Source organism: Manihot esculenta, chromosome 2, assembly GCF_001659605.2.
Source record: "Manihot esculenta cultivar AM560-2 chromosome 2, M.esculenta_v8, whole genome shotgun sequence".
NCBI classification, from domain to species: domain Eukaryota; kingdom Viridiplantae; phylum Streptophyta; class Magnoliopsida; order Malpighiales; family Euphorbiaceae; genus Manihot; species Manihot esculenta.
Window position 1 is genome coordinate 3,437,532 of NC_035162.2, and position 27,144 is coordinate 3,464,675.

The window sequence follows — 27,144 nt, forward strand, 5'->3', positions numbered from 1 at the left end:
ATGCTCTGGAGGGGTTCGTTAAAATATGGTTAGCTAGCCATGCAAAAGAGAGGGAAATAATAAATCAAATTGCATTTATAATAATTTGTTCATGTTTTTCTATGCTTCCTCTTCTTTTTTGGGAGCTCAGACCCATCTGCTTCAGCACATGAACCAGAAATGTTTTCCCAGATTTTCTTGAGCTCTAAATGAATAAGCAATCACATTGGTTCCCACAACATAATCTTTTGAACAATACATGAGAATTAATAATTGATGTACCATTAGCATGCAACCAGTGCAAAGTTCATCAACATTACAGGTTTGTATTTGGAAATTATCTTCATAATAGTTTTAATGTTTTAAATAAATTTAAGATTAATGGGTCACAGAATCAATTTGCACAAAAATCAAGTGGGATTTCACGAAACAACATCTATTCATTTTAATAATGCCAACCCACAAGAAGAAGAAAACATTGTATACCGAGCAATTCTTGTCCACTGTGAAATTATGTCCTAAGATTCTTGAAACCAAGTAAAATTATAAGCATAAAAATGAGATGAGCAAAAGTTTTTTGATCACCAATCCGAATTAATCCATCCTGTTAAGATTACCTTGAAGCCTTTCTACTTATTTGTCCACTCGATCTCTTGATAGACTCTATCCTTTGAAGCCGGATTTGCTCTCTGAATTTGGCTATGAATTCATCAGCTTTCTTGTCAACATCAGGCCCTCCATCACTTGCAGTTGAAGAAGCAGCTTCTTCATTGTTTGAACTAGCTGCAGTGCCAGTGCCTGTGCCTGTGCCTGAAACAAAACAATTTCCCACAATGTCATCGTCATCTTCGTCCTCAGTTTCCAAGTCCTCTTCTGATTCCGACACCAATTTTTCCACGAACTCTTCATTCTCTTCCTTTGGATACTCCCTGAAAGATGGCTGTGACATGAATGTGACTCTGTCTCGATTCAGTCTCTCTGTCTTGAATGATGACTGATCAAATCCTACAGTCTTTCTTCCTTCATTGAATCTTTTCTCTGACTTGGTATTGATCATATCATCAAATTCTTTCCCTGGATAGGAATCTTGGTTTCTTGTTGTCCGAACTGATGTTGGGATTGAGAAGCCACCGCCTCTATTCAATTCTTTTGTCTGGCTTGTATAACTTCGTTTCAAATCTTTCTCCCCCAAAATCTTGTCCCCACCATTAGTGGCACCGGAACTCGGTTTCATTGACTGTGTTTTTCGGATCAATTGTGGCAGGGGTGGTGGTGGAGGAGGAGGGGTTGGAGGGGACCTGTAAAAGCTCTTCTTCCTGACAAAATCCTCTGCACTTTTGCCTTCTGCCTCGGCTGCGAAAGAAGGTGAAGGTGAGAGCTTTCTCGGTGAAGATAAAGAAGGAGAGGGGGACAATTTGGGGGAAGAATTTGTTGAATTGGGCCGTGTTGATCGAGAAACTTTGGACCTGAAAGACTTATTGAATTCGGGTTCTTCCATGGACGGAAATGGAGCATACATATGAGGACTGTCATCTTCTTCTTTTGTTTCTTTCATTTCCATTCTTCCAGATCTTGATCTCCATGGAATTGGAGAAGGAAGGACCACATTATCCTTCAGCTTCTCCTCCAAATCTTGATGATGCGAGCTACCAAATTCCCCATTTCTGCTTTTAACTGAATTGCTCGAAATTCTTTTAGAACCCAAATTAGAACTAGACCTACTAATAGAAGCAAAAACACCAGAAGAAGAAGATTCCTTACTAGTTTCATTACCATCTGCTTCCAAAACACGCGACTTTAAGCTCCTAACAGGCAACAAAAGTGGTTTTTCACCGATTCTTGAACTGGCACCTCTCTGTTCTTGATTAAGAACAGAATTTTCGTCAGCTACAACAACCACAGGTTCATTCCTGTAGCACTGATTATTCCATGTTTGGATGGTGCTGCCATCAGACCTTGAAGGGCTGTCAGCTTCATCATCGAAAACTGAAGAAACCTGAAGGAATCTAGAGACATAAGATTGAGCATTATCAAATTTTGAGAGGTTGTTATTATCCTTTTCAGCTTCGTCATTTCTTCGGCTAAACAGGCCATAAGAAACGGCTATACCAACAAAAATAAGGTGGAGAAACTCCCAGCCTCTAGTGTTTAGTGTTTGGTTGATGAATTCAGGAGCTTGTGAAGGGAAAAGTAGGAGTATGACTAAGAAGATGGTCACTACAAGAGCTTTGTAGAGGAAATGAGAGTAAAACTTACTTGGGTTAGTTGCTTGGTTTTGTTGTTGGTATTTGGTGTTGTAGTTTGTTTCCTCCATTGAAGAGGCAAGAGAAGAACTTTTGGTGATTATTTTTGGATGTTAAAGAAGAAGAAGAAGAAGGGAAGAGAAGACTTGAGGGTTAAGCAAAGGAGAAAAAATAAAAGTTTTGGGGAGATGAGAACAAACTTGAAGCTTTGCATTGGTATGCTTTTAACGCTTGTTTGCAGATGACACCATTGGAGGGTTCTTTATTCTCTCTCTAAATCTAAACCTAAATCTAATTCTAAATTCTATTTACTGAATGGAATTTTATTGACTCACATTGTTCCTTGTGTCCTTTTCCTTTTTTCCTTTTTCTTCTTGGGAAAGTGGTTTGGTATTTGATGGAGATGAGATGTTCTTAGAACTCTCTAGGCTGCCCTAATTGATACCAGACCACTGGAGTTTTATGCAAAACTAGTTTTAACATTGCTTTAATTGGTGACCACAATCTGAAAGTAGGCAAGGGCAAGGCTTTTCTGAATCTAAATGACTTGGCTTCATGCATTTACATGCATGCTTGCTCACTTTGTATCAGGATTGTCAGATAGCAGGAAAAAAAGCAAGTGATTTTTTGTAACAGTGGTCCAATTATGGTAAACTTTTGTTAGTATTCAACAATTCCGTTTCTAATTTTTATGACAATGGTGAAAAATATAAGAAGAAAGGATTGGGCAATCAAATTGGAGAGGCATCAGAGCAACTGGAGGAATATTGAAAGAGGGTATTGTGGGAAATGTGGATATAAAGTGGGGGGCAAATAGGTTGCGTGGATGCTGAGAAGGAGGATTCTTCTTTTGGACTCTGCACGCTAGCTTTTTTGTGGAGGTCATCAAATACGAGAAGGTAATGTTTGTTTGCAACTTTGCAGGGGAATGCTTTCCTTTGTCTTCCCTCCTTGACAATCTTCTTTCCATTTACTTAACTCTAGTCATTTCTTCATCATATGCAAGGTTGGAATATTAGGACTGTTCATTTAATTATTTATTAACAATTTTTTTTTTAAATTTTGTTCTTCTAATGTTGAATGGGTTTCTTTCCATGAGTAAAAGCATCTAATATTCTTTTTAAAAAAATCCTAATATATTCTCATGATGAGGTAAAATTCCAAAACTTGAACCAAATATATTATTCGATTCTTCTAATCCAAAAACTGAGAAGAATTTCTGCCCTTTAATCTCTGTGTTTTATGCCCCAGAAATGGATTATAAATTAAGCATAAATAAGAAAATATATTAATAAATTTCTTTCCCCAGCAACAGAGACTGGCCAAGATTCTCTCTATGGTTGAAGTAAAGAAATATATAAAATCCCTCCTGGAAGCTATCTGTCCGTTGAAGAAGAGTGCGTTTTGGTTGACTGACATGGAAGATTATGACTAATTTGTAAGACTTTGGCTTGCAGCTTCTTCCTCTAAATAAATAAAGAAAGAAAGAAAACCTTAAAAGATCATAATCCTCATTAAATGAACTAGATTGATAACTAAGACAATCTTTATTTTTCTCAAAATTGTGGCCGAAAGTTATCTACATTGCAAAGGTTTCCAGACAATGGATCAGATTCCAGCCTTTTTTTTTTTTTTTAATTTGCCAAAGGAAAGAAGCACTTCTGCCTACCCTTTCACCTTAAATATATCAAACTTGAAAAAAGTCGCAAAGCATTTGGAGTAATGTTTTTCCTGCTCATTCATTCATGGCATTGTTTACTTTTTGACTTTCACTCTTTATTTGAAAAATGTCCATATGGGGTTTGGACATTCTTAATTTCATAATATCTTTTCATTTTATGATTTCATTTATGTATGCTGATGTTATATAAAGTATACAACTACATGTTGATTAATATAAATTAAAAGTAAAAAAAAATATTAAAATAAATAAAATAAAATTTATTAATAGTTTTAATTCTATAAAAGTATAATAATTTATCTAAGTATTCTCTTGATGATTATTTTTTTTTCATATATTAGTATTAAATAACGGAGAATTAAAGAGACTATATAAATGGAAAATAAAAATTAATATTAACTTAAAATTCTCAAAATGACATATAATTGATATAATTTTTTTTAAAAAAACTACAAGTATTGTGGATGGAGATAATATTTTCACACATTTCATAAATGATTAAAAAACTAATACTTATACCAGCACATACTCTCCTTAATTTCACTCAAATAAAAATATGAAAATTTACATAATTTTTAGTAAAAATGATAATAATAATAATTATTATTATTAGAATTAACGATAACAAAACTCATCATTTTCCTATTTTTATAATTTCACTTTATTTTTTTTATGATTCACTAATTAAATTCACATTTTTATATTTATTCTAATTATATTCTACTCTTAAATTTTTCGTTCGAAATTAATGGAATTGTCACGTTATTTAATACGCCTTTATTCCATCATTCTACGACATCACTAAAATTTAGAGTACAATTAATTATAACTTAAAAGATTAAATTTAATTAGTAAATTATTAAATATTAGGTACAATTATAATTTTTCAAAAGTTAGAGTTTTTTTAATTATTTTTTTAAAATTAAAATTTATAATATTAAAAAAATAATTTACATTAATAATATTATTATAAATTTCTTAATTTTATGAATGATTTAGTATATTAATTTATTTTAATTTAATCTAAATTAATCCATATCTTTATTTTTTTGAATTTATATTAATTATCCTTATAGTTTAAAAACAGGTTAATAATATATATTAATTATATTTTATAATATATGATGCGATAAAAAAATAGAAGTGTATTGTAATTGATTATATCCATAAAATAGAAAATATGAGGTGGTGGTGAATACTTACGACAACCGTTTAATGCATAAATTAGTGTTAAATGAGATGAATTGTTTAAAATTTTAGTGTGAAATATAAAATTAATTTAAAATTATATTTCGGATAATATATTTTTAAGAATATAAAATAATAAAATAGTTATAATTATTTTTTAATATATATTTTAAAATAATATTTTTTCCTTTTAATTATATTATTAATTATGTATTTTTTTAAATTATAATAATATTATTATTAGTGTGAATTAAATTAAAATAAAATTAATATACTAAATCATTAATAAAATTAAAAAAATTATAATAATATTAAAAATTATTTTTTAATATTACTAATTTTAATTTTTAAAAAAATAATAAAAAATTTTCTAACTTTTTTAAAATTTATGATTACCCCTAAATTTTAAAAATTTACCAATTAAATTATACTTTAATTGTAACTATCTGTATCTGAATTTAACTGACATGAAAATGGCAGATTAGATGATAGTGATAATTTTTTAATTCTAACTAAAAATTTAATGTCAGAATATAAATCTAATATCAGAATATAATTGAAATAAATATAAAAATATGAAATTTAATTAATAAATCATAAAAAAATGAGTGCAATTACAAAATTAGAAAAAGTATGAGTTTTTTTTTATCATTACCTCTTATTATTATTTATAGTTAATGTGGGCTTTGTTGGGCCGGGCTGCGCCAGTACCCAGGCCCGTGAAAATGGTTTCTTACTGTGCTAATATGTCATGGTGCTGCTCCATCTGAAAAAAGAAAAGGTATGGTGCCGAGTGCTGACTCGGCCAAACTACTCCGAGTTCGGGCTGGGGACTCGCAATCGGACTGCTTTCTTTCTCCCCATCTAATGTTTCCAGGTACTGCCATTTTTGTTCCTTTGTTGTAAGTTTAGGGTCGCAGATTTTTATTTTTCAATCCGAAGCCGCCGAATCACTTTAAACCCATGTCCAGATCTTCATTCACTCGATTTTTCTCGCTCTCTGTCACACCCATAATCCCCAAAGTTTCCGCTTCACACTTCACCGCTTCTTTGCCAGATAAAATTTACGCCCTTTTGCAGAGGAATCCGGAAAACGCTGAGAGAGCTCTGAATTCGATCAAAGCTAAATTGGATGCCGCGTGTGTCAATGAGGTCTTAAACAAATGCTCCCGAAACGATTCTCAAATTGGTCTTCGATTTTTTATCTGGGCTGGTTATCAATCAAATTATAGGCATAGTTCTTTTATGTATGGTAAAGCTTGTCAACTGTTTAAGATTAAGCAAAATCCACGAGTTGTTCTGGATTTAGTCCAGACTTTTAAGGTACGGAATTGTCTGGTTAATGTTAAGACATTTAAGGTCGTTTTGAATTTGTGTAAAGAGGGTAGGCTTGCAGACGAGGCCCTCGTGTTACTGAGGAAAATGCCAGAATTTGATATACGGGCGGATACTAATGCCTATAACATTGTCATTAAGTTGTTTTGTGATAAGGGCGATATGAATATGGCTCAAAAACTGATGGGAGAGATGGGTTTGATTGATCTTTATCCGGATATGGTCACACATATGTCTATGCTTAAAGGGTTTTGCGATGTAGGCAAGCTGAATGAGGCTTATAGTTTGTTTAAAGTTATGAAGGCCCATGGTTGTGCGCCTAATGTGGTGGCATATTCAACACTTATTGATGGTATTTGTAGGTTTGGGAGTGTGGAGAGGGCATTGGAGTTGTTAGGGGAGATGGAGAAGGAGGGTGGGGATTGTAGTCCAAATATTCTTACTTACACCTCTTTGGTGCAGGGTTTATGTGAGAAGGGTAGGACAATGGATGCATTTGCAGTTTTGGATAGAATGGAGGCTTTTGGTTGTGCTCCAAATCGTGTCACAGTTAGTACTTTGCTCAAAGGTCTTTGTGTGGAAGGCCATCTAGAGGAGGCCTATAAGTTGATTGATAGAGTTGTCATAGGAGGTAGTGTTTCATACAGTGATTGCTATAGTTCTCTCGTTGTGTGTTTGATAAGGATTAAGAAAATTGAAGAGGCAGAGAAACTCTTTAGGAGGATTCTAGTTAGCGGAGTGAAACCTGATGGTTTGGCATGCAGTGTCATGATTAAGGAGCTCTGCTTAAAAAACCGGGTGCTTGATGGGTACTGCTTATATGAAGAAACTGAGATGATAGGATGCTTGCCTACCATTGATTCTGATATCTATTCTATTCTTTTAGTTGGTCTTTATCAACAAGGCTACTCAGCAGAAGCTGCAAAGCTTGCAAGGACAATGCTTGAAAAAAGAATACCTCTAAAACCTCCTTATGTTGATGAAGCAGTTGAACACCTGAAGAAATCTGGGGATAAGGAGCTAGCTGTTGATTTGGCTAACATTGGAATGTAATGCACAACAAAAGATGAATTTTACTTTCTTTCGAGACCCTTATTGGATATACTAGAGTAGAATATTCTATACTTAATCATCGATTCTCTGAAGTGGGAAGAAATTATGATATTAAAGAGTATTAATTTTTGAAAATATTGATGTTGCACCTTATTTTGTTCCATTTTATATTGTGGGACTTTGGAAGTGAACTTTGGCAGTCATCACTCGCTGTTTACTTGAGACGAATTTGAGAGTACTCTTGATTCCAGAATAAAAATCTGTGTCATGGGCCAGCTGCAGTTCATGTGATTCTTTCCCAGCAGGTATACATTGGTAATTAGATACTAGATAATTACTTGCAAAATTGTAAATGGATTGTTGCTGAAGCTGAAAATTTATTGCGGTGTTACTTCAGCCTTATAATAAATGGCAAATGGCTTTTCATTTTGTCTTTTGAGGAGGTTGTAGTTAATTTTGTTTTCAAGATAATGTTAGCCATTTGGCATATGTGTAAAGCTATTTTTCCCTGGTTGCTTACAATCTGATTGAATGCAAAATAATATATCTGGTGAAATGTTCCAGTTGCAGCTATTTCTCTTCTAGTTTCTGTGAGGAAGAAAATGTGAATCTGTTCTTGGGCTGGGGGGCTCATCACTGTTGACATTCAGGATACATTAATTGAAACTTTAAGATCTCAATGTATAAGCACTGATCCATTTGAAAATTATCCTCAGCTTTGGAGTTTATCATAGTGGTGAAAAGGGATGAGTGAATGTTGGTGAAGTGAAAGTTCCAGCTATAGAAAGCCCAAAAGTGGTTCAAAGAAATATAGTGGGAATATGCAATTTACTTAAAAAGAGTTTCTATTCTGAGGATGGGAAGGAAGATCCTTTAAATACATTTACCTTTTGTTTTTATATTTCTCACCAGCCAGTAAGGTGTCTATCGTCTGTGCAGTAGGAGGAATCTCAAACTTTAATCGGCACATATCATTTTTTTTTCTGCTTTGTTAATTTGTTGGCTTTTGTTTCCTTTAGCATTATAAATCAATTAATTCAAACCAAAAAGCAAGACCTTATTGAGTTTGTGGGTTTAACTTTTAAATTGATATTGAAATGTGGAGAACGTTTCTATTATTTGTAGCCTGACTATGCTGCATCTTGATAATGACTGCACGAAAGAGTTTGTAATTTGCAGTGTTAACTCTTCCATTTTCTTTCAAAATTAAGGGAAGACAGATTAAACTTTTTTTTTTTAAACAATTTTAACCTTAGCTTCACTTCAATGGATGGCACCTTGAAGCTGTTAACATCTTCTTTCTTCTTTGGTATTTATTTGTTCCTTTGACTATAAGTTTGCTGTTAGTCATCCACAAGTAAGGTGTGTATTATAACTGCAAAAATTGACTTCATAGGAAGGAATATTGGTCCTGGAGTTATTTGAAATTTAGTGTTTATGTAGCAAGTGCTCATCCTTTCTTGCTGCAGTACCTGTGTCGCAGTTTGAATCAAATCATCTGCAATGATTTTAATTTTTTTTTTTTTTTAATTTCACAAACATGTACACCATTATAGGATTTGCACCAGTGCTCTCTATGATTTCCATATATAGGAGAGAAAGTTTAGATTCTAATTACTTGTGAAGTATTGTCTTTTTCATTCTGATGAATGAGATCAGACCAAAAATTTAGTAGGGCTCTGGAAATCCTTAGTGAAGTAATGTAGCCAAATTGGTGTGCCTTGTGTGCTTAAGTCCTGGTGCCTGGTAAGTGGTAAGCACCAAGAGAAAGGGAGGTGAACAAGTCATCCATGATGATCAAACTCTACATGAGCAGGCATGCCATCAAATATTCATTAGGAATAATGTAGCCATCGCTTTTGGAATAATGTATTTGTTTCGGAATATGGAAAATGTTTATGGTCCCTGGTTTTGATTTTCTTGTATATGGATCTTTTCAAAATTCGTTAGGTTAAAAGGCATAGGATTCTCAATGTTTGTGAGATCTGGTCCTTTGGTATTTTCATCCTTGGAATTACTCATTCTAACACACCTTTTCATTAAGAAGGATAGATCCGGAGAGGCTTCGTGTGAAAGCAGTTATACATTTTCAATTTACTAAAGCTGCTGCACTTTTGGGAATTTGTAATTCGTGACATTGTAATAGTCCTGTAGATAAGTTGTATTATGCATATTTGCTTCATTTGCTGGATGAGATACTGTGGATGCTTCAATTGAATGCCAAATTGCCATTGTGAAATAGTTTTCATGTTAGACATTTGTATTTGTACTGAACTGAATGCAACAATATATTAGTTGCTGTTTTTCTTGTAAAAGTTCATTTAAGAGGGTTAATTAAGAGAGTACAATCTCAATAGCCATGTTGCTACTTGAATGGATTTTCTACAAATATTCCAGGATGTGATGTGCGCTTCAATTGGGTCCTCCAATGTCTACTTTGCCTTTTTCTTTTTGTTTGTTCTTTATTTGTATTATGATGTTCATGGAGGATCATATTCTTGGAAGTCATATCATATCTTTTCACTGTTGATTTCACTCTGTTTGGAATAAATAATTTGCAATAGTTCAATTAATTTTTACACTCTTATATATGGATTTTATTTCTTTTAAAATGATTTTTTTTTTAAAGTTGAAAACAAAAATAAAGTCTTTTATTATGATTATAAGATTGGGAAAGAAAAATTAGTTGAATTGAATTTTGTAATTTGCTTGATTTTAAATTGGGGAATGTAAATGTTGATGAGCGTGTAGCAGTTCTCCTGATGGAAATGTACTAGTGGGTGATGTTCTGATAGGATCTTCAGGTGTGAAATTATTGTTTGTTCATTTATTTACTTTGATTTGCGACTATAAGGAATAGTATGTCTGCTTGTTTATGGCAGAAAGGGACCCTTATGCTGATGCTGTTTAAGCAGAAACTACAACGCTTTCATCACTACCACTACCAGTATTTCCTGGCTCTGAAAGAATGGGCGGTTGCATTATTGAATAGAGGGGAGATTCTTTTTGTTTTTTGGAAGCAAGACATTGGATTGGAGCTTGGACTCATTCTGATTTCTCAGAATACGCTTAAGCTCCCACAGCCCTTTTGTTGCTCTAATTCATGTAATATACTCAAGTCAAGAGATCTCAGGTTATTAATTTTAATATAGTAGATTACCGAGTTATTATATGTATAAAAAATGTGTAGATTTGTAATTATTTAGAAAAGAAAATTAATAATTATAATTTTTTTTTAAAATGAGAAATTAAGAGGGTAGAAGTCTATACTAAAAATATTAAATGTATGAGTATTAATAATTATAAAATTTAAACGTAATAGTCAATAAATTATCTTTTTCTTTTTATAGTAAGCATCTTATCCTAGTCTTGAAGACCGATGCTACTGTAGTTATAACAATCTGTATAAGCATAAATTCCTTTTAATGCATGTTAAATATAAAATATATTAAACTTAAATACACCCTTCGTTTAATAAAAATAGTTGTTTCTACAATTTTTTATTTTAATAATAATTTAAATTTATTTTTTAATATATTAAAAAGTAAATTTATATAAATAAAATATTATTATATTTAAGCATATTAATTATATTTTCTGGATACATGTGGAAAGGCAATGTTAATTTGAAAGAAAAGGCAACCAATCCAATGGTAATTATTAAATCTCCAATAAACGGCTCCAACTTTCCCCTGTAATTGCACATTAACCTTCACAACCCCCACGTGTCATCTTCCCTTCAACTCCTCCACGTCACTTTCTCCCATGCCCACCTAGCCCTTCACATTCACATTTCTCGTCCCTTCATTTCCCTTTCCTTCCCATTTCTCGCTCTTCTTTCAATACCTGTAGGAGTAGATCCCATGCAATCCCTAAACAACTAATCATCTGGCTAGGGTTTCCTAAAATTCTCCATATCAGATTCTGTCAATACCATGGTGACTGTGATTTCTCCTGGAAATCACCAATCAATTATTCCAAATTCATCTCTCCTTCTGTTCTCCCTCTCGTCTTCCCTGCATAACTTTCAGTCTTTGTCTATCAATTCTGCCAATTTCTTAAGTTTTCCGTTTTGTTGGTGTCAATGATTTCGTTGTTCATCTGTTGATACGCAATTTATGTAAACATTTACGCATATCTATATCTATATCTATTTCATACTTCCAATTAGGGCTTTTCGGTGTGCAATTTGTGTGGCGTTGTGATTTGGTTTGTTGTTTGATTATTGAGGATATTATGATTATTGAAGAATTGAAGGGTGGTGAGGAGGAGAGAGGGGAGGAGATATCGTGCGTGGAATTAGCTAATAACAGCAATAGCGAAGGCGTTGTTTCGTGGGACGCGAAGAGGGTTTTCATCGGAGCAGGGGCACGGGCTTTGTTTTATCCGACTTTACTTTACAATGTTGTTAGGAACAAAATTCAGGCTGAGTTCCGCTGGTGGGATAGGATCGATCAGGTATAAATTTTCCATCTGGCGTTCGTATGCATTGCACGGTTTTGGTGGCATGGTGGCATTTTTTCATATGATTGTGGTATTTTAGGAACAATCGCATGTGTGGATATTGTTAATTGGATTTTCACTTTGACGTTATATATCTTTTTTTTTTTTTTCACTTTCTGATTATGTGCATTGTGCGAAGAAAAGTGGGCGACGGATGATGAATCAATGCGTGTTTTCTGAGTCACTCGAATGTGAAGCAAAATGCTTTTCCTCATAATATGTTTATCCTATCATGCGAGTAGTGCGAATTCAGTAAATGTCAGGCTTTTTCGCATTTCTTGCTCTAGTGGAGCTTTCTTTTAAGTGCAAATTGACCAATCCCTTTGTATAAGACTGATTGGACAACAACTTATGGTCCCCTTCATAATGTCAAAAGCCAAAAAATTATATACCACCTGTAAAATGCTTATGGAGTTTGATTTGTATTGATTAGAATATCCAAACCTAAAATTCTTACCATTACTGCCGGAAGCTTGCATTCCTAGGATGAAGGTTTGGAACAAAAAAACAAGCCTAGATTTGTTTTTAAATTTTAACTGGAAGTTTTTGTAATTCTTTCAATTAAAGGAAAATCTTCTTTGCTTTTTGCTGAGAATGTCTATATTATTGTTTCTATATTTTACCGTCACTCTCGTCTCCTCTGTTCCTTTTTGCATGATGTGTTTTTTTGTGCATAAGTGGTTAAAAAACACAGCATTATATCACTGTTGGTTTGTTTGTTTGAAGCTCAAGGATTTGGTGGTTATTTTGCATCATGTTGAACCTCTAATCTAATAAAATTTCCTGGCTACTCTTATTATGACAGTCAAACTGTTTCCTAATTCTGATGAGTTCTTTTGCAGTTTATATTGTTAGGTGCTGTTCCATTCCCTACAGATGTTCCGTGCCTAAAGGAGCTTGGTGTTCATGGAGTGATCACGTTGAATGAGCCATATGAGACCTTGGTTCCAACATCTCTATATCATGTGTGTGCTTCTGCATGTTCCTAGTGTGTGTTGGGGTGGGGTGGGTGCATGCTTTTTTTCAGGATCTTACATGAAAAGTCATCTATACTTTTAAATCACCATAGCTAGTTCTTGCTTTTCTCACTCCATGTCTTACACTTCTCATGAATTTAATCAATGTAAACATGTATTATGTATTATTATTATTTTACTTTTGTATAAGTTCTTTTATAAGCATCCTGGCATATCAATCTATGTGTTTTGCTTCATCTTTTACACTGTTCTTAAAATTTTATATAATTTTTATTAGCTTATCAAATATTATTGCTAGGCACATGGCATTGATCATCTGGTCATTCCTACAAGAGACTACTGCTTTGCACCATCCCTAAGTGATATTTGCCTAGCTGTCGATTTTATTCATGGTAAGCTTGCTATGTGTGTGATGAGATTTTTTCAGAAAGGGCAAAAATTTTTATGCAGTGGAAAATGTACTTACATGTGATTCTGGTGTTTCCTATCTTTCGTGTAGAGAATGTACTGCAAGGATGGACTACATATGTTCATTGTAAGGCTGGTAGGGGGCGCAGTACAACCATTGTTATATGTTACTTGGTCAGTACTCAAATGGACTTTAACCCTGTTATAACCTGTGGCCAAGTATTGACATCCTTTGAGACTTCCTGTATTCAGGTGCAGCACAAGCAGATGACACCTGATGCTGCATATGATTATGTCAGGTCAATCAGGCCAAGGGTGCTTCTAGCATCTGCTCAGCGGCAGGTACTTTTTTGGCAAGACTTCTGGCAAAGCAATTTAGTGTTAGGAATTTTAGTAATCTGTTCAGTTCCCATAATAAATGTTCAAGGTGAGATTAGTCTGCTTTGCACATTACGTTATTGAACACCATATAGGTCATACCAATAGATGGGATCTTCTGAACTTGATTTTTAACTTCAGCTTAGAGATCCAATGACTTTCCTGTGAAATTAAAAAAGAAGAGAAGATAAAAATAGAAAGGGAGGGGATGGGGTTAATCTTGCCATTTTATTGTTACCGTAATTTTTGTACCATATTACTTAAAGATTGCTAACTATTAGTCGTTGTTGCAGGCTGTTCAGGAATACTATAACCTTAAGGTGATAAATTGTGCTTACAGCAGCACAACTGATCTCATCTTGAAAACCCCAAGGCCAGCAGCGTCACAGGATATTGTGGCTTTTGATGATGGTTCTGTAGTTGTCGTTACAGCTTCAGATCTTGACGGGTATGACCCTGCTCATGAATCAGATGCTGTGAGAAGAGAGATATGGACAGATCTAAATGTGGTCTATCGAGTTCGGGTTGCTGGTCAGGCAGCATTGGCAAGGATATCCTGTTTGTGGTTCCGCTGCCAGACTCACCAAAAGATTTTGGGAAAGCAATTAAGTACAAAGAATAGCTGCTGTTCAATCGAGGCCAATCATTTGGGAGGTATTAGTGTAGACATCCATGTTTATTGAGAGGCTTCTGAAATTGCATGCAAGTGGTCTGCTACGTATCTAATTTTCATATCCGTATATAAATGACGAATAATGTGTGATTATATGGTGCTTAATCTTGGTTTCCATAACCCATTGTAAAGGAGTACTCGTCTTGAATCACGAGTTCAAAGAAAAAAAAGAATGGTCACCATGGTTCATCAAATGTTGGTGCAGTTCATGAGAAATTTGATCTCATGTATCTTCATCATTTGCCGTAAACAAGTTGCCCATATGCAATTATACTGGAAAACATCTAGTTGTGGGGTTGATCAGTAATCTTGGCTTTCAAACGAAACGCTGGTAAGAGCTTTATAAGGAATACTGATCATGACATTCCAATAATAAGCCTGTGGCAACCAAAGGGTTGAGGCGATCAGTGCCAAGTACAGATTTCACTTCGTAGATCTTCGAAGAAGTCTCGCACCCCAGCGTGCTATCCCTTCAAACAGATTGTTGATTCTCCAAGATCGATGACTTCTGGATATTCCTAGATGGCCCCACCACTTATTTGCAAAATTAATTTTTCACCTTCATTGAAGGTCTGGAGACCAATCCAGTACTCAGTTTTAAGCTTTGTGTTGCGTCATGGAAATGAGCGAGTAAAGGCCAATCCAGTTCTTAGGGGAGACTCTTCGCTATTCTTTTCTTGTTAAGAACATTTCTGATAATTTCTTTCCCAGTGCACATAACAGAATCTTCAAGAACTTGGCCCTCCTGCACGTGATGAAGGTTGTGAAGGGCTCGAAGTTAAACCAAGGCCGAAACTATTATCAGCATGATAAGGACTATATGGAAATGGAATGGCAACAGTTCTCACTGGCCTGCAGGATTCCGGCAGCGTCCATTCCTCGCAACACCAAAGGGTATAGGCTGTGCTACACTCAGTTACCTGTAAATCCTTATATGGAATATGCAAATATCCACAAAAACAAATGAAACCATACTCTAGATAACTCCTTGTAATATTCTAAGGACGATCCAGAACTGATATAAATAGAATGGTCAACATGAAAAAGTAAATAATCTCGCAAATAAAAGGTCCCACAATTTTTTTTTTCAGATTAAATGTTTATATACCTTGACATAAGAATTTTTATGAAAAGTAAATGGATGGAGGGTGAGTAATTATTCTTTCCCCTCAACTGGTATCAATTTCAGTTTTACTACCAGGATCCGCTTTTCTAGATAACGTCCCTGGCAAACAAAGAAAAACAAGTTAGATAAACAAGATTATTATTTATTAGAAAGCGAAAGCGGAAAGGAGGGAGCTTGTGGCCAACCCAAAAAAATGACTGCTGCCTACTATGAAGAGTGTGGCTTGGTAACCATGAGTGATTTGTTGGTGAGTTCCTTTTCTTTTTCCCCTCTCCAATTTGCTAATCTAGATTCTAGAGTGATTGTTGGGTTGGAATTCGGATTGGACAGTCTATAAAAGGGGGATTATTTTGGGGACGAAGACAAGAGATTGCCTCAAGTTTTGCCCAAGAATGTTACCAATGGGTCTTCCCGTTTTCTCCGGTCTAGATATTAATAGTAAATTTAGCCCTGCCTTCAACTAAATGATACAAGATTATCTCGGAAAATGTCATATATAAATAATTTTGACAACAATCTAATTTCTATTTTATTGCTCGGTTAGCTTTTTTTTAAAAAAATAATAATGATAAAAATTGAAGATATGCACTGCACGTCTTCACGCACATAAGAAATAGAGACTAAAAATAACTAAAAGCTTTTATTTTGTAAAACAGAAAATTAAATTATTATTTTATTGTTCCATTTAAAACAATAAATAATATATTATAAATAACAAAAACTAAATTAAACTTTATCTTCCAAGTTTATAACATTTCTCATCTTAATAAATGGAATAATAATTTCAGTTGCAATCATATCCTGACAAGTACTGCTTCATCCTGACTCTTAATTCAGAAAATTATGAAGACAAACAGCCGAGAATAGAACTAAATTTCTTTCTTGGAATCTCCAACATTCACAATCCATGAATTACAAATACACGAGATTTTTGAATTTGATAGCATCTATCATCTAGCCAGAACAATTTATATACTATGACTTGCATAACTATTAGATACACGACCATGCGCAAGTAAAATCATACATCTTCCTAGAGGGAGGACGGGGGAAAAGAAAAGGATAGAAAGAAAGGTGGAGGCATCAGAGAAGTCTTGGGCAAGAACACTGTACTGAGAAATAAACACTAATAGGATTAAATTAGTTAGTCCAAACGCATGCTCACTGATACACTGAAGGTCATACACCTAAAGAGCACAAACAACAGAAAGATCCCAGATAGGAAGAATAGGAATTGCAGGGAAATTCTACATGAGGTCCCTTGCTAGCCTCACTGGTTTTTCCTTTAAAAAAGCAACATCACCGTTAGGTATAGTGAGGAGATGATGATCTGAATCCTCTCCTGCGCTCTCTGCTGAGACAGATGATACAATAGATTCTAACCCATCATCATCTGCATTGGCAAAATATAATCGAGGTAATAAGCAAGTAGATTTCTATTTGTTCTATTCTGCAAAATATCAATTAAGATATCAATGGATGCATAATCAATCTTCTCACAGAATATAACAATTTATTCATGCAGGTTTCATTTTCTTGAACAGTCCATCTAAAAAGATATTCTCTTGTAACCATAAGAAGGGAGAAAATTTGACAAAACTCTGAAACAATAAGTCTCAGAAAACAAAATTAACAGCACAAATTCACCTGAGTATGCTGGATGATCAGGAAGATGTCTAACTGCTGTTATCTGAATGCTTTCTGGTAGCAGACAATTACAGAAAGAACCTGAAACTTGAAAAAAGATCTCCTTAATCAGATAAAAATGCCTGCTACCAGACCATTCAACATCACCAAATAAGCCATTTCATAAAAATTCTGCACTGGCTACAGTTATTGGCTTTCTTAAAATCTAAAATAGTAAGAAAGAAATAACATTACAAAAAAAGGTAATTCATACAGACAGAGAGCCAGGCAAACCTAGATCTAAGTTGAAAATCTAATCCCACAATGGAAAACATTCTAATCCCACAATGGAAAACATTTCAAATTTGCTAAATGGGATATTCAATGTATTAAATTAGATGTTTCTCAGCAAAGCGTATGGTAACTTCTCATGTAATAAAAACATCCAACTCACCTACTCGTGCCATGCGATTTATCCATCCAGGAATATGCTTTCCTGTTAATTGCACACAGACTTCGTCAGTAAAGTGGTTGCAATTCTTAGCAATCAAATGATAAGTGTCCCCGTGATATTTTGCAGAAAGATGCTCCATGAATGACCGAACTTCCGAACAGGACAAGTTGGTGCTGCCCAGTAACAGTGACCGTCGGAAGATGAAGCCTGGACAACTTCTTGGTTCCACCTCAAATACCCCACTGGTAGGGTACTCATGGGCTCCAAAGCCAAACTCCATACCATAAACTAATTATAGATCACGCATACAAAATGTTAATGCAACAGAAAAAGGGCAAATAAAAAGGCCAGAGCAAATGAAGCTCAAATGGAAGTAGACATACGCTGATAAATGAGAGAGTGAAGTGGAAGTGAACATTTATGATGATCAGCAAAGATTAATCTCCATTAAGGCATAGATTATTATCTTGCTTCCTGAGAGTTGGATATGATGATATTCTCCCATGTTTACAGAATATAATAAAGAAGGCTCAAACTTACTTTGTCTGTGTCTATGCAAAAGCAAAAGAAATGCTTCATTTTTCTTCTCCTCTTTTAGCTAAGTCCAAAGAAGCCATTCTGGACAAACCATTTTGTTCTCATGAGCAATCTATCATGGCTTCTAGTCTCAATATTTGGGATAATAGGACTTCTCCAAGAAACTACTTTAAGGAGCCTATTATTTCATAGAACTATTCATGGATGAAACTAATCTTTGATCTAGAAAGCTACATTGTTATTTTTACTTCTTTTTTTTTGTGCACTTTAGAGACACTTTTAATTAAACCAGAACCTGTTCAGTTTCATATTCTGCTTCTTATTCTCTTAATATGCCTTCCGTAAGATTTTCCAATTATTTACACATCTAGCAGATGTTTCCCTTTAAACTTTCAACAGCAACCAAAGAAAAAAGCACCATATCATGTAATAAACTAGTCTTTACACTAACCATCTTATGTCCCCAACTACAAAAACTAAACTAGACAACACAAAATTATTTACAATAAAGCATGGGAGAAAAAAGAATTCTAGCATCAACACCATAAAAAACACAAAATATATCAGTACATCACCTTCGATGCCGGAATGGAAGATCCCAAGGCCAAACCAGTAAAGGTAGTTATTTACAGGCGTAAGATCATAAACGTTTAGATACAACCTCGCGCGATTGCTCACACCATTACTCTGCTCCTTGTCCAAGCTTGAACTCGAACTGGCGCTGGAGTTCAACGGAAACAACCGCATTGTTCCCCAATCAACAGTTCTTCAATTCCGCCCCAATTCTTTATCAGAAGCTCACCATCTTAAACACCAAAAACCTCTAAAAAAATTTTAAAAGATAATTGAAAAAACAAGTAAACTGCAGGTTCAAAGCACGCCAATATGAGACTAGAAAAGCTAAGATAAAAACACATTATCATTCTCGCTATTGTAATCGTGCATTTTCTCGGGAAACAAACGGAGGAATACAGCAGAATTAACCTTACCAACAAAGTTGGAGTAAGAGAATCACCGAAAAATCGAAGCTAGAAACCCTACAACTGATAAAATTCGCAAAAATTAGAGATAAATAGGAGAAAAAAAAAACGAAGATAGAAACTTTATAGATATGTAGATGGCCCGAGGAAAGAAAACAAAAACTTACTAGGGATTTTCTTCTTTTTAGTATATAATCTGAAACTGAGGTCTCAGATCGGTGAGCAAATAGGGAATTGAAGAACTTTTTGCTGTAATGTTAGAAAGGGGAAAAGAGGCTGACATGAACTCAAAGGGCTTCTGTAAATAAAGTGAACCTTTCATCATTAATCTTTAAGCAGCTTTATATCTAATATGGCTTTAATTAAGTAAAATTACTTCATGAAAACAAATTAAACTTTGAAGAAAATTTATATTATATGCTATAGGTATTTATTTTTATAAAAATTATTAAACCTTATATTACTATTTTCTCATTCATGTGATATATTTTTATATGATATAATTAAATTACAAAAAAATAAATACCATGTTATAAATTTCTATAAACTAATTATATTTTATATTTAAATAAAGTAATTATAGAAAATACTAATTTTTTATTGTTTTTGTTATTATTACTATTGTTAATTGACCACTGACTGTGGTTAGTTTAACTAAGGCCTTGTTAACCATCATTAATCAATTATCCTTCACTGCAAACACATAAGATTATCTACCCGTAAATGCTAAGATTCAATTTCCAGGTAGAAAAAAACTTACTTGGAGGTTATCTGTCAAGCGGAATATTTAATATTTTTTTTTCAAAAAAAGAATTATTTATGCTGAGATAATGAAAATGAGCTAATTGTAATAATTTTTACATATTATTTTTTTTTTTAATCCGCAGCTGGAAGAAAGAGATCTATATTGATTGAATAACTTTAATTACTCATTAAAAAGAAAAAGTTTGACATTTATTCTGGCAAGTACAGTGGATAAATTTTCTTCCAAGTTACATTTCATGTGGCCGACAATCCAGATTACTTGACTTGGGTGTTTGGTTCTCAGGAAAAAGAAAAAGGAAAAAAATCTGGCACGATTGTAGCATATCCATTCTCCAATCTACGCCTGCCAAATAAGTGATATTATTTAATAAATGCTTGGCCCTTCAATTTGACTGCTTCATTGGACTTCTTTAGTAAGACAATGACGAATCCATTAGCACCATCATTTCATTCAAACCTTCACTTTCACATTGTTGCCCTGCAAAATCTGAGCTATTTACCATTAAAGAAAATTTTTAGCTAGCTTAAGTTTACATACATTATTATTATAATTTTTTGCTGTTGGTCTGTGAAGGAATCTGTGAATTATAGGAATTGGTCACAAGAAAAATGAGACTAGTCCCACCAAATTTCATCAGGACGGAAAGTGACAGGCGTTTCTGGGACTTGAAATCCCATGACAGCCATAAAATCTTAAAACAAAAATAGAATAGACTAGATTTTGCAAACAACATGATTTAAAACAGAATTGCAGCCCTTAATCAACTAAAAAGAATTCATTTTTGGCCAAAGGATCCCTTCTTCATAATTGAGAAAGAAGAAGTCTAGCATAATAGTATATGATTACAAATTCAGAAATTCTATCATCAGAAACCGGGACCACGCTTTATTGGCATGATCATGTCCCACATGGCATTGTCTATCTGCTGCCTCTCACAAGGACTTCTTGGTGGCAGAAAGGGGCTTGATAAAGCCGGCCCAATTAAGTCCTAAGTTTTGACCACCCAACTAACAACCAATTGTCCCTTTCCTACCTCTGCTTGGTACCTGTTAAGTAGAAATTCTTGGACCAGCTTGAGGTTCATCCATGAATTTCACCATTTGGTTAGCAGCCTAGCATTGTCAATTCCCAAAATCTGTGCTTGCAGAAGGACAATACATTTTACATCCATTGGTGACAGAACGTTTACAGTAGCATATTCATCATTAAATTAAGAATATATACATTTAGATATTTTATATTACATTTTACTTATCCCCAGCCACAGCCAGAGAGAAAATAGCAGGAAACAGAAATGTATGTTACATGTAAGCTGCAGTATTCAGAAGTTTGTAGTATTTACTCTTTAACTGTTAATTCCATGTGCTTACACTTCTGTTGCTATACTTGAACACACCAAGGCAAAACAAGAGATGCATTCCACAAGATAACACAACAGGCAAGGGATGGTAAGCAATGGGGCGTACAGCTTGGTCTCAATTGCCTCTGCAGTTGACATCTGCAGCGTCGATAACGTTATAATATAGGCAGGATAGCCTGCCATCAAATTTGGAGACCAATTGATGCTTAGATAATCCACAATAACGTTTGCCCAGCCGAGCAATGCAAATATCTATTATTTTCTTGAACATGCTGTCTCCTTCAATCAATGGCTGCTTCACAAACTCAAGCAAGGGCATCCACTGCAATATGAAAATAAAAAGGTTCAGAAGGTAGAAACTGGTGATGTCCACAGATATCGCAGATAAAAGCCAGTTTAATACATCCTCAAAGACTTTATGGTATTTATATGCATTTGATTCAAATATTAAAGATCATCAGATCACTAACAGAATAATATAGTGATCTGCTATTTCAGTACGTGAATTTTATTTTGACTAAAAGATAACTCGATACAAATAAAATGTTGGTGATGCAAGATGCATGGAATACTGAGACCATTGGTAGCATCAATTTTGCCCCATACTTAGACTATACAAATCCCTGCCTCCTTGGGGGACATCATTTAAGTTAATAGATATGTTTCAGTTCTCAAGCCTCCATTCCTATAATCAATGATTCTATATTTTTGTTTTCTTTTCTGGAAAAAGATAGAAAACAAAAAATGACAAATAGGAGACTTGCAACAACAATTCCTATTCAAAATCATTGTGAAGGGAAAAAGTATTAGGCATGGATGGACATAGTAAAGCAGAGCTTGACAGATTACTGAGGTACATTATTTACCTTAGCTGCTTGAATTTCAAGATCGTCAACAATGATTTGAGTTGATAAGGGTTTCAACATGCAAACGAAGAATAAATCTGACTTGTCAAAAGCCAAGTTGTGAGCATGCCTGAAATCATAGTAACACAGAAAATTAGACATGATGTAGAGTTAAAAGTATAAATACTGTACATACTTTGTTTCTAGAGGACTGTTTGGATGCTTGAAAGCTAGTTATGCCATTGCTAGCCAACAAGTGCACGATATGCTAAACCATAAGTAGCATTTAATCTCACACTATTATGGTTCAAAATCCTACCAATTAGCCAATAAGGCCTTGGTCCAATAAAAGCTAGACAAGTTTGAGGCCTTGAGACCAAAAAGGTTCCAAGTTCAAGTCCCAACATTGTTGGTTTTGGTTGTGATATTTCATTATTTATTTTTTCATTTGCCAATGTACTTTGGCTTTGACCATTTTTGGTTGTAATAACAAGATTACGATACATTTTGTACACGATCTCAGACAAAGAATCTATCTACATATTAATCTTTTGTAAAACACTGTTACTACCTGAATGCAACAACTTCAATGAACTCGGTATCAATCTGCAATTTAAAACAAAAAGGCAGCCAATTAACATCACTGACAACAAGTTGACTGCAGTCTAGTCGTGTTGGTTATGAATTATGGAGAAAATTTATGAAGCAAGAGATTCTTACACCAGTTTCCTCCTTGACTTCTCTCACTGCTCCTGTGTAAATCTCCTCTGACTGGTACCAAAAAGGAAACATGAAAGTTAAACAAAATAAACTATTAATGATTTCCTTTCCTTCTAATTTTCAACTTGTATGTGGTCAGGATTTTTTGTTACCTCATGAATGAAACCAGTTGGAATTTTCCAAAGACCAAAAAAGGAAGGGGCACAGAATTTCTCTTGTACTACAAGAATCTGCCAGTGATAAACAGAAAAGTTTGCATAAACATATCACATATGCAAGTTGTTTGAATGAAGCTGAACTGCAAAATGAAGCTGTAGTAAAAAAAATTACAGCCTATGTTGTATTAACTCCACTCTCAAGAATTTTGACATTTCTATATCATCCATTAAACCATCCTTGCTTCCTTTCAGAACAAGAATTTTGTAGGAGCCACTCTGGGAAATTTTGCTTAAGTAGTACTTGAGAAATTATTTTATCAGTTTTGTTGTGAAACATGGAGATCAAAATCAATATGATGACAAATAATAGCTTAAGCAATCAGGCATAAATTACAGTGGTCAAATGTTGGATGATGGTACTCCAAATGCAGGTTAAGAAGAACCAAAAGAACAGACATCAAATGCAACAGATGAAAAATCCTATTCAGGCTTAAATAAGATGGCCGTTATTCAAATGGGCATCCTTAATAAGCATACCTCATTTTTGTCATTGATGACAAATCCTCCCACGCCCACCTGATGTGTAGCATTAGCTGGAAGCATACAAGGTTCTTCAGGAAGCCAGTAAGTCAACATCACGTATGCTGGTTCTGCATGGTGATACTGGAAACCTTCCTGCAAATTAAATTACTCATGTCAGTATACATGGGTTAAGAAAAGAGTGAATGAGTTAACAGAATCATCAGCTCTAGTGTCCAACTGTATATAATCCGGCCCAAGAAGGCTAAAAGGTAATGTGTGAAACCTGTGAAAATAAATTATTCATTATGCTAAAGATTCAATCGAAAGGATCACCTTTACAGCAATGGGAACAAGCTCTGATCGTTCCAGTGGCAACTTAAGCCAAATTCCCTTCTTTCCCTACAGTTAACATTACACTGAACTTTAACGAAATAAAAGGTTCTTTGAAGATTGTGTTCTATCTTCTTGTGGCATTCAAGAGTAGATGGAAAGTTAAGTACAAAAATCAAACCAACAACTATGTTGAACATGTCAAAATTTTGATATGTTTGTGACAGCAAACAAGAAAAAAGAAATATTCTTCAGAGTCTGAAGAAGGCTTAAACCTTCAACGGAACACACCAGAATTTTTAATCTGATCCCAGACTAGACCACATTTGTTAGCTTCATGGAAATTTAAGGAAGGTTTTCTTTTTCATATTTATGAGTCCAACTCAAATGCATGAAGCTAATATTAAAGAAAAATTCTCATGATAAAGACAAAAAAATGAAGAGAAAAAGCCTTAAAACAAAACTCACCGTTATTTTCCAATGAGAAAGCGAAAAATGAAGAGCAGAAGCAAAATCATCTGAATTCTTGGGTAGATTTTTTGAGTCAACAACTACACCACCATACTCATCATCAAATGCGTCAAGCACTTTCATACGCCCAGAAAACAGACTTGAATTAGAACCATTTGCTCCATTAATCCGATACAAATATTTCTCAGGTGCAGTTTTTTCTTGGTCATCTGAACTAACAGGCTTCTTTGAAAGATAAGTGCCATTTGAAGTACTTGAACTAGACACCTTCACAGATATCCCTAAGCATAAGAATGAGAAGAAATAGACAAAACCATTAAACCGAACTTACAATTGCTTGCACGAAATGCAAGACCATCTGCAAATTCAAACTGAAACCAATTTTAGAAACATAAAACTAGGCCTGAACTTCGCAATAAAGAACAGAACACAACATTTTCCAGTAGAAACGGATGAATGTTCTGCTCGGTTACCATGAATATGGAGGGAAACAGACAAAGAACACACGATCTAATGAAATTACTCACGCATCAAGCGCTAATACCAAGGTTTTATCCAACCCATAAAGCAATTAGCAGATAGAAATAATAAATTACCTCTGCAAGAACCAGTTGAGAATCTAACACCTGCCGTATGCCTTAAAGTCGAAAAAGGACTCCAGTACGTCCTTCCGAATATAGCTAACTCAGATAAGGACACCGATTGAAAATCAAGCAATTTCAACTCCATTAATGACTCAAGTAATCAAATCCCAACTAACTCGATTAACACTCACAAGCCCATAAGTAAAGCACCGTCAAATTCTTAGTTTATATACACAAAATTGAGAAAGCTTAACGTTGTATACTCAGCGACAAAGAGTTATTGTTCCAACAAGAAAATACCATGGAATACATCGCCATTTGGAGTCAAACTAGAGCTGCCATGACAAAATGAAAATCTGGGCAATGCAAAGGAGAAGCAAACAAGTGCATGAAGAATAAAAATGAGAACAACTTCACTTGGTGATGAGTAATATAAGTCGCGATCAGACTCCATGATTTGTGTTAAGAGCCAAGGTTAAATTAGTGGGAATCTTTGGAAATATGTGGTGCGAAATGATCGGAGCATGAAAATGACAAAAACAAGGCGCAAAAATAACCAAATCTGCTTCTTTTTATTTAAAAAAAAATCTCCATTTCACTCAAATGAACAAAATCGAGGGAAATCGCCCGATTATTTTATTATCCAGATCAGTGAGGTCTCTTGGATCTTTTTAAAAAAAAAATCTAAATTATTAAAACCAATGGATTCTTGGAGATTTTGTGAAAATTTTGTTTTCAACTAAATAAATATATCGTTTTGATAAACTGAAACTAATACACCTGTACTTTTATATTATTTTTTGATGGATTTGGAGGATATCCCGAGCAAGATACTAATTCGTTTTCAGTATAGTCTGTGAAATCATTATCAAAGTGGAAGAATAAATACAACTTATGCATTTTAAATTTATTTTGCATGTTTATCTATTATAATTTAAAAATTGTTAATAATTATTTGAAAAAAAGTAGCTGCAATAGATGATTTTAAAAGGAGATTAAGAGGATAATTTTATTTTTTTTTTTGTTAATTTGAAGCGCTTGTGTCATGTGTGGAATGGTAATGGGCATTTTTTTATGGAGCGTGTAAAGTACGGTAATGCATGAAGGCGTGAGAAAGTTTGAAATGAATAAATTGTGATATTATTAGGATATTGGGTTGGGCTAACTTGGAAACGCGTGGACAGCATAACAGCACGTGATTGTGTAGTGTGACAAAGCATTCGAGAGATGTGATTTTCATATGCTGTTCGACTCCATCACTGATACTTTAACAAACATCTCTTCTTTAATATAATATTGCTTCAAATAACCACTTATCTGCGTTTCCTTATCAGCTTTCTCTTTTTAAATTATTTTTGAATTATTTTGTTGATTGATATATATTTATTTTTATTTTATTAATGTATAAATATATATTATAAATAGGATTTTAATAGTTTGAGAATGGATAGAATGGACGTATGGTGGACATTTCACCAATTCAGTGAAATCCACGTATCCCACCATGCAGAAAGGATCAGATTATTTCCGACCAAATTAGACATGGTGATGAATTATTGGTATCCAGGCTTTGGAAATGAAATCAGAGGCTCAGCTGACGGAGGATTTGTTAAGAAAATATATAATAGAAAACCACAGGCATGCATGTCATTCACATGTTTTCATTTGTTTTCAAGTGGTTGAATAATTGGGATAATCAGTATTTGATGTAGGGGTTGGTATGTGGGAGTCATAATCATTCAATATCTTATATATTAAAGGATTTGATGTCTAATATATTCAAATTTAATAATGAAAACAACAAAAACGTTTCTTTTATTTTAATAATTTTACATCTTCCATTCAGAGAGTGTTTAGTGTTAAGAGATGAAAAAGTTTCATGGTTAAAAATTACAACACAGAAATTAACAGGCTCAATGCCTTAAAATTTAACATAAAAGAGGGAAAAAAAATCTTTTAAGAATCAAAACATAAAATTTTAATAGAGAGTAAATTCTAAAGAACCAAATTCAATAAGATCTGAATCATGATCTGGATATCATTTCAAAAAGTTCGACTCTTCTTATCTCTTATTTCTGAATACTATTTTTAATAGATAAATAAATTAAGTTAAAAGATTTTAGAACAATAGTTAGAGACTTTAAAACAAACACTTAAAATAAAGAGATCAATAAATCGGCAACAAGCAGTAGAATTAGAGAAAAATTAAAAGACGAAAAAGACGGAATCAATCATATGGGCTCATAT

The 27,144-nt window shown here is 34.0% G+C and overlaps 5 protein-coding genes across 8 annotated transcripts; 2 read left to right on the forward strand and 3 right to left on the reverse strand.

The window, feature by feature from the left end:
- Nucleotides 1–399: 399 nt before the first annotated feature.
- Nucleotides 400–2,890, reverse strand: LOC110609411. Its single transcript, XM_043954498.1, has one exon. The coding sequence runs from the start codon at nucleotides 2,291–2,293 to the stop codon at nucleotides 593–595; it is 1,701 nt and encodes a 566-aa protein (XP_043810433.1). The 5' UTR covers nucleotides 2,294–2,890; the 3' UTR covers nucleotides 400–592.
- Nucleotides 2,891–5,865: 2,975 nt separating this feature from the next.
- On the forward strand, nucleotides 5,866–10,626 carry LOC110609406 (pentatricopeptide repeat-containing protein At5g47360). The gene is made up of 2 exons (XM_021748960.2): nucleotides 5,866–7,784; nucleotides 10,362–10,626. Exon 1 carries the CDS (start codon nucleotides 6,055–6,057, stop codon nucleotides 7,477–7,479), a length of 1,425 nt encoding a protein of 474 aa, XP_021604652.1. The 5' UTR covers nucleotides 5,866–6,054; the 3' UTR covers nucleotides 7,480–7,784; nucleotides 10,362–10,626.
- A 625-nt stretch (nucleotides 10,627–11,251) lies between these two features.
- Nucleotides 11,252–14,523, forward strand: LOC110609409 (phosphatidylglycerophosphate phosphatase PTPMT1). The gene is made up of 6 exons (XM_021748965.2): nucleotides 11,252–11,937; nucleotides 12,825–12,947; nucleotides 13,258–13,351; nucleotides 13,459–13,541; nucleotides 13,620–13,709; nucleotides 14,039–14,523. Exons 1-6 carry the CDS (start codon nucleotides 11,716–11,718, stop codon nucleotides 14,426–14,428), a joined length of 1,002 nt encoding a protein of 333 aa, XP_021604657.1. The 5' UTR covers nucleotides 11,252–11,715; the 3' UTR covers nucleotides 14,429–14,523.
- Nucleotides 14,524–16,408: 1,885 nt separating this feature from the next.
- On the reverse strand, nucleotides 16,409–19,470 carry LOC110609412 (deSI-like protein At4g17486). 3 transcript variants are annotated; one of them, XM_021748969.2, is made up of 6 exons: nucleotides 19,309–19,470; nucleotides 19,151–19,204; nucleotides 18,737–18,966; nucleotides 17,625–17,912; nucleotides 17,192–17,278; nucleotides 16,409–16,937 (listed from the first exon to the last, which is right to left on the reverse strand). In XM_021748969.2, the coding sequence occupies exons 3-6, from the start codon at nucleotides 18,906–18,908 to the stop codon at nucleotides 16,792–16,794; spliced, it is 693 nt and encodes a 230-aa protein (XP_021604661.1). In that variant the 5' UTR covers nucleotides 18,909–18,966; nucleotides 19,151–19,204; nucleotides 19,309–19,470; the 3' UTR covers nucleotides 16,409–16,791. The 3 variants fall into 3 exon arrangements, with proteins under 3 accessions (XP_021604661.1, XP_021604660.1, XP_021604662.1); XM_021748968.2 differs by having other exon boundaries at nucleotides 18,737–18,984; XM_021748970.2 differs by having other exon boundaries at nucleotides 17,192–17,272; nucleotides 18,737–18,984; nucleotides 19,309–19,469.
- A 1,611-nt stretch (nucleotides 19,471–21,081) lies between these two features.
- LOC110609407 (nudix hydrolase 8) lies at nucleotides 21,082–25,646 on the reverse strand. Of its 2 annotated transcripts, XM_021748961.2 has the most exons (9): nucleotides 24,910–25,646; nucleotides 24,311–24,594; nucleotides 23,846–23,911; nucleotides 23,528–23,665; nucleotides 22,985–23,062; nucleotides 22,833–22,883; nucleotides 22,684–22,718; nucleotides 22,134–22,242; nucleotides 21,082–21,589 (listed from the first exon to the last, which is right to left on the reverse strand). In XM_021748961.2, exons 1-9 carry the CDS (start codon nucleotides 25,040–25,042, stop codon nucleotides 21,383–21,385), a joined length of 1,101 nt encoding a protein of 366 aa, XP_021604653.1. In that variant the 5' UTR covers nucleotides 25,043–25,646; the 3' UTR covers nucleotides 21,082–21,382. The 2 variants fall into 2 exon arrangements, with proteins under 2 accessions (XP_021604653.1, XP_021604655.1); XM_021748963.2 differs by lacking the exon at nucleotides 23,846–23,911.
- Nucleotides 25,647–27,144: the final 1,498 nt, after the last annotated feature.

What these genes read in the sequence shown, in the direction of transcription:
- LOC110609411 (XM_043954498.1), bottom strand. Translation starts at nt 2,293, where the DNA reads ATGGAGGAAACAAACTACAACACCAAATACCAACAACAAAACCAAGCA.
- LOC110609406 (XM_021748960.2), top strand. Translation starts at nt 6,055, where the DNA reads ATGTCCAGATCTTCATTCACTCGATTTTTCTCGCTCTCTGTCACACCC.
- LOC110609409 (XM_021748965.2), top strand. Translation starts at nt 11,716, where the DNA reads ATGATTATTGAAGAATTGAAGGGTGGTGAGGAGGAGAGAGGGGAGGAG. An exon ending in TTCCAACATCTCTATATCAT is followed by an intron (nt 12,948 to 13,257) that starts GTGTGTGCTTCT and finishes TATTATTGCTAG; the next exon opens with GCACATGGCATTGATCATCT. An exon ending in TAGCATCTGCTCAGCGGCAG is followed by an intron (nt 13,710 to 14,038) that starts GTACTTTTTTGG and finishes TCGTTGTTGCAG; the next exon opens with GCTGTTCAGGAATACTATAA.
- LOC110609412 (XM_021748969.2), bottom strand. Translation starts at nt 18,908, where the DNA reads ATGCGGTTGTTTCCGTTGAACTCCAGCGCCAGTTCGAGTTCAAGCTTG. An exon ending in CTTCCATTCCGGCATCGAAG is followed by an intron (nt 17,913 to 18,736) that starts GTGATGTACTGA and finishes ATCTATAATTAG; the next exon opens with TTTATGGTATGGAGTTTGGC. An exon ending in AAATCGCATGGCACGAGTAG is followed by an intron (nt 17,279 to 17,624) that starts GTGAGTTGGATG and finishes TCTTTTTTCAAG; the next exon opens with TTTCAGGTTCTTTCTGTAAT.
- LOC110609407 (XM_021748961.2), bottom strand. Translation starts at nt 25,042, where the DNA reads ATGGAGTTGAAATTGCTTGATTTTCAATCGGTGTCCTTATCTGAGTTA. An exon ending in TCATCAATGACAAAAATGAG is followed by an intron (nt 23,063 to 23,527) that starts GTATGCTTATTA and finishes TATCACTGGCAG; the next exon opens with ATTCTTGTAGTACAAGAGAA. An exon ending in AAGTCAAGGAGGAAACTGGT is followed by an intron (nt 22,719 to 22,832) that starts GTAAGAATCTCT and finishes TTTAAATTGCAG; the next exon opens with ATTGATACCGAGTTCATTGA.